General features: G+C 44.7%; 1 protein-coding gene across 2 annotated transcripts in view; it reads right to left on the bottom strand.

Annotated features, from left to right (window-relative positions):
- The window catches only part of TRANK1 (tetratricopeptide repeat and ankyrin repeat containing 1), a 98,335-nt gene that overhangs the window by 64,246 nt on the left and 28,164 nt on the right, over positions 1-5,925 (bottom strand). For both annotated transcript variants that reach the window (XM_059390593.1, XM_059390592.1), the window contains 2 exons: positions 5,323-5,473; positions 2,547-2,665 (listed from right to left, as the gene is read on the bottom strand). In XM_059390593.1, the coding sequence (XP_059246576.1) occupies positions 2,547-2,665; positions 5,323-5,473 (270 nt within the window). The remainder of the gene's footprint in view (positions 1-2,546; positions 2,666-5,322; positions 5,474-5,925) is intronic.

Here is a 5,925-nt window from a genome sequence, read left to right as displayed (position 1 = left end):
CAGGACCCTGAGATCATGACCTGGCCGAAGGCAGTGGCTTAACCCACAGAGCCACCCAGGCACCCTATTAGTGACTTTAAATTGGTCATGGAGGGTGCCTGGGTGGCTCAGTGGGTTAAGCCACTGCCTTCGGCTCAGGTCATGATCTCGGGGTCCTGGGATCGAGTCCTGCATCAGGCTCTCTGCTCAGCAGGGGGCCTGCTTCCCTTCCTCTCTCTCTGCCTGCCTCTCTGCCTACTTGTGATCTCTCTGTCAAATAAATAAATAAATTCTTTAAAAAAAAAAATTGGTCAGTATTGACACTACAGAAATTGACAAACTTTTTTTTTTTTCCCCTCAGAAAGCCAGTTGTTAAACCACAGATGCTATCTAACATCTCTGAAGAAACTGACTCCCACAAAGGCTAAGTGATTTTTCCAAGTCACACAGAGAGCCTGTCCTACTGAGATCATCCAGGTGTGCCAACAGGTCTCAGGGCTCCAGACTCTGGTATGGCCACAATGGGAGACCCAGGCTCAACCTCAGCCTCTGCCATGTATGCTCCTGCTAGTAGACGTGGGACTACAAGAACTGAGCCTTTGGCCACATCTGGATTCCAGGTTTTCAGCCTGATAATCACTCTTTACTGCTCACCCTGAGTAGACCGCAGTATCAAAAGGACGTGCTCTAGGGGCTCCTGGGTGCCTCAGTCATTAAGAGTCTGCCTTCGGCTCGGGTCGTGATCCCAGGGTCTTGGGTTCAAGGGCCCCATCAGGCTCCCTGCTCAGCGGAAAGCCTGCTTCTCCCTCTCCCGCTCCCCCTGCTTGTGTTCCCTCTCTCTCTCTCTCTCTCTCTGTCAAATAAATAAATAAAATGTTTTTTAAAAAATTACATGCTCAGGGTTCTGACAATCCTGATTGCTGACCTGTTTTGTTGTTGTTGTTGTTGTGTTGCTGTTGTTGTTGTTGTTATAAGATGTCTCTATTTCCAGTATGTAAAAAAATGATCGGGGCCCCACAGCTGGAATACTGGGCCAAGTGGACCTGCCACTGGGCTGTATTCTTGGGTCTCTCCTTGCCTGCCTGCTTTCTCTAGACCTTTTAATATAGGAGTGAGCTTCAGGGAACTCATTGTTGGACTTTAGGGGATTTCCCATGAACCTCCTGAAACTCTACCCATAACTGTGTGCACCTGCTAAGAGAACCCCATGATTTCATTAGATTTGCAATGGAATCCATGAGCTTTTTAAAAGTTGAAGACTTCTATATTCTAAAGTCCTTTGCCCTGTCTGGCTCTAGAGGCCTTTTGGGTTGCTCTTGCTTTTGGTGACTTTTCAGGACTGCCCAGCTTCAGAAAGCGCAGCAGGCCTTTCCTGACTGAACTGCCTCACTTGGCCAGCCCTTTCCATGTGCACTGAGAGCCCAGCATCACGACAACTACTATTCAGTGGGCATGGAGCACACACCAGCTATTGTAACGCTCTGTTAGCTCAGTGCCTGGCTCATGGTAAGCCCTTGATAAACATTAGCTAATATTATTATTAGGTGTTCTTGGTCCATTAGTTCTCATCCTCACCAAAACCCTGTGGGAGTAAGTTTATATCTTGCAAGTTACAGATGAGGAAATGAGGCTCAGAAGGGAAGTAATTAGTCCAAAATAGAAAGTGGAAGATTATGATTTGAGGAGGCATCTGTGTGATACTGAAGCCCAGGCTTTCAGTCTACTCTGCTCCTCCACTCCCTGGATTCCCAGCCCTGGTTTGGTTCCTGTGGCCTCACTGTTATCTGTGGGCAGCAGTCCCTTAAAGGTACACAGAAGCAAGGCACCTGGGTGGTTCAGTTGGTTAAGCGCCTCTCTTCGACTCAGGTCATGATCCCAGGGTCCTGGGACTGAACCCCACATGGGGCTCTCCGCTCAGCCGGGAGCTTGCTTCTCCCTCTCCTTCTGATTCTTCCTCACCCCCACCCCACCCCACCCCCTACTCAGACACGCTCCTGCGCGCTCTCTCTCTCTCTCTCTCTCGTGCTCTCATGCATGAACATGCTTTCTCTCAAATAAATAAATAAAATCTTTAAAAAAAAATTTTTTTAATTGAAAAAAAAAAAGCCACACAGAAGTGCTCAGAGCAACACAGGCAGGTCTTCTGGGCCAACACTAGCAAATGCGGTATAAAAAGATGATGCAGGGGCGCCTGGGTGGCTCAGTGGGTTAAGCCGCTGCCTTCGGCTCAGGTCATGATCTCAGGGTCCTGGGATCGAGTCCCGCATCGGGCTCTCTGCTCAGCAGGGAGCCTGCTTCCTCCTCTCTCTCTCTCTGCCTGCCTCTCTGCCTACTTGTGATTTCTCTCTGTCAAATAAATAAATAAAATCTTTAAAAAAAAAAAACAGAAACTGGCTAATTAATATCCCTCAGTGACTTTCCATCTTTAACAATGGTGCAGTTAAAAGTTATTTGGGCATCAAAATAAATGGATAATAAATTACAATCCCCTCCCCAGTGCAGGCAGAAAGAATCCATTTAACTAAGAATATACTTTTCCCACAAGAGAGCCCTCTTCTTTTACTTACATGCCATAATCCTTTCTTTGCCAACTTTTCTATTACAGATTGCCACACTTGTGTTGAGAATCCAGTAGTAAAAATATGATCAAAACAGGGCAAGAAACTTTGCAAAACAATGGGATCACCTGAAAGAAAATTCCATAGTTTAGGAATTTTAACCCTGGCAGAGTCTAGAACATTTGGGAAAAGGTCCTCCAATTAAGACCACAGAGAGACAAACAGAAAATTAAAAATATCAGAAAGAGAGGCATTTCCAAAGTTAAAGTCCTCTATAATGGAACAAAGTGGCAATCTCTTTAGGTTCATCTATAAACTCAATGCCCCAAGAGTCAGGCGATGTGATGTGAGCTAACTAACAGTCACTTAGCTCTTCCATCTACCAAGCCCAGTGATATATGTTAATATTTAATCCCTCAAACAACCAACAAGGCATTGGCCTATGATCTCTGATTGTAGAGGAGGAAATAGAAACTCCAAAGAAGTTAAAAAAATTTAAAAATAAAACACCTCATGTCCTTTAAGAAAGATGTGATGAATATTATTTTCACCCAACTGATGAGAAATGATGACAAATAAGGTCAGGCTTCATGGCATATCACGCAGCTAGTTAGTGACAAAAACAAAGACAGGGACTCAGATCTATCAACTCTCTTAGTCAATACACATTCTTCTAACCTAGTGGCCCATTGCATCTCATGATCCCCCAAACCACTTCTCTCAAACTCATGAATGAGATCATCCAAGGAGCAAGGGCAGGTGCCAGAAAAACAGCACCTCCTCTAGGATCATCATCAAAAATAAGTAAATATCAAAATAAATAGATATTGCACAAAAGGATACAGAATTTCCAGAAATATATTTTTCAAACTTTAGAAATTGGGCATACATTTACTTTCCAAATAGTAATACTTTGGTATAAAAGTATGGAATGCATTACCCTTAGAAGTCCTATGAAGTACCCCCTCTCAAGATGGCGGCAAAGCGGAAACTATCCAGATTTCTTAGGGGAGCAGTCACCCAGAAATAAGCAGTGACTTTACGAAGATGCAGAGAAAACATGAGGGATGGTAGGGAACAGGCCTATCCATCACACTCAGAGGAAAGGGAAGCAGGCTTGGTCACTGCCAGCAAAAGGCTGACTGGAAAGCTGGGATCCATCAGCATTTGTCTGGGGATCTTCTACTTCTCTGACCAAGGGACTCAGCTGTGCCCCCCTCTAACCCCTTCCCACTGCCTGCCTGATATGGCTCTCACCGCTCCCCACCCCATCTCCCAAATTTGCCCAAATTTGTAGAATGCTGGCCACAGACCACAATAGCTGCTTTCCCACAATCACAGTGGGAACAGTTGAATCTGTAACAGCTGAATCAATTTCCCCACCTCTGAAAGCCGAGGCCATTTTTCCCACAATTCTAACATGTGCTGTTTTTCACATTCTAACATCTCTAGAATCGGGACATGTGTGACAATTGATTTTGTCACTCAGTGGGCATTGGTACAATTTTAAACACAATCGAACACCATATTTGAAAACAATGGCCTATATTGGCAGGACTTTAGACCATGAAAGATAAGCAGGAGAGAGCTCCTTTGTCACTGGCAAGGAGTATATTACACGGTGTTCTATGGTTTTCTGTTTTTGCCTAACCCAACCCGCTGACAAAGCCAGCTCACCCACCAGGTCATTAGAGTAATAACTCAAGGCAGCAGCGTGAAAGGCCCTCCTTGCAGCTCTCCTACACTGAGTGCCCAGGTCCTCCATGGCCGTGAGCATGGCAGGTGAGACCCTGAGCACCACATCCACTTCCACAGGACCCTCTGTTAGCAGTTGGTTGGACAGTGAGGTATTCCAGGCCAGCGTCCCTAACAAGACAACACGAAGTCAGGACAGCACTGACATCCTGTTCGGCAGCTTAGACAGGACACAGTGACATTCTGCTTTGCAGCCTTTGCAGAAATGACTTCTGCAAAACGTTCTAAAAGAAGACAATTATGAGCAATGCACTTGTCACTATCATGGGTAAGGAGCAGTTAAAACGTAAGCCCCTAGATGTCAGCAAAAAAAATGACCATCTGTGCTTGATATTAACTTAATAGGTAGATACATGACCAAAGTCCTGATTGGCACAACTCAGCACACTCTGATTGTTTAAGATTTGTGGGACTATCTTTTTGTGGGAAAAAAAAAAAAGAGCTCATAAAAACTCCTAAACTTAGAAACTCCAGAGGCAACCCATCGGGCCCCTCCCCCCAAGGAGCTTTGTACAATCGCTCAGTGAACTCTGCTCTGCTGCCCACCACTCTCCCTCTTCATTCTTCCAAGCGTTGTGACCAAGAACCGCAGCACTAAAGGCAGAGAATTCCTGAAAATAACTCCATCAGCTCTTCCACAGTATTTTTATAGCGAAGAAGAATATTTCTTGGTGTATTGGAGAAACACATGCAAATATCACAGAAAAGAGCACAAATCACATGAAATCAGTAGCGTAGAGAGGGAAAGATCTGTAAGTAGCAATATGGAAAACTGAGGTCTGAGCAGCAGCGCTTTAAGTGGTTTCTGCAAAAGGATTTTATTGCTTTTACAAGGACATGAGCCACCAAAGCTTCCAAAATGCTTTCTAATGTGAAAATCAGTTCCATTCAAATGACATAAATCAGCTACAAAGAAACACCCTAGAATGATCTCCCCAGGAACCATTGGAATAAAATAACAAAGACTTAAAAAAAAAAAAAAAAAAAAAAAGGAAAGAAAGAACAAAGTCTCCCCCCAGTTCCGACTTACTGCCCATGGTGGTGAAGACTCCGACAAGGAAGTCAGCGACCTGAATCTGGTCCGGAGCGCCTTGCAGAAGTCGCAGACCCTCGAAAAACATGCGAGCTGCTTCGTAAGGCTGGAGCAGACGCAGCAAGGCGTAACCAGCTCGGTAGTATCCCTGGGACAGAAGAAAAGTAAAATCATAACTTGCCCATCTCTTCCAACCAGCTGCTAAACGGAAAGGCAAGACTGATGACCTGGGGAAATGAACTGTAGAGGTTTCACTTCTATGTAAACACAGATTTCTAACAAGCACTAGACACAGCATTCCCACCTTCTGTTGCATGCCACATTTTTCCTGTCATTTTTTAACCGCCGAGAAAATAATGACTTTCAAATCCATGACTTATACAGCATTGAATACATGACACGGAGCGAAGGAAGCAGGCCTGGTTCCAATTACATGTGTGGCTTATTTATTCATGCCTCAAATCGCGGCCCGGGCAAGAAGAGAATGAAAAAAATCCTATGATGACAGTGTTCCAGAAAAGAAATGAGATGGTCATGTAAACACAGAAGTTGTTCCCTGCTCCTTTCAATCAAAGTAAACACAATTTCCACTGGGTATGT

This window comes from Mustela nigripes, chromosome 2 (assembly GCF_022355385.1).
Source record: "Mustela nigripes isolate SB6536 chromosome 2, MUSNIG.SB6536, whole genome shotgun sequence".
Lineage (NCBI taxonomy): Eukaryota > Metazoa > Chordata > Mammalia > Carnivora > Mustelidae > Mustela > Mustela nigripes.
Note: the sequence above shows the minus strand (reverse complement) of the source record. Positions and strands in the feature narration are given on the sequence as shown.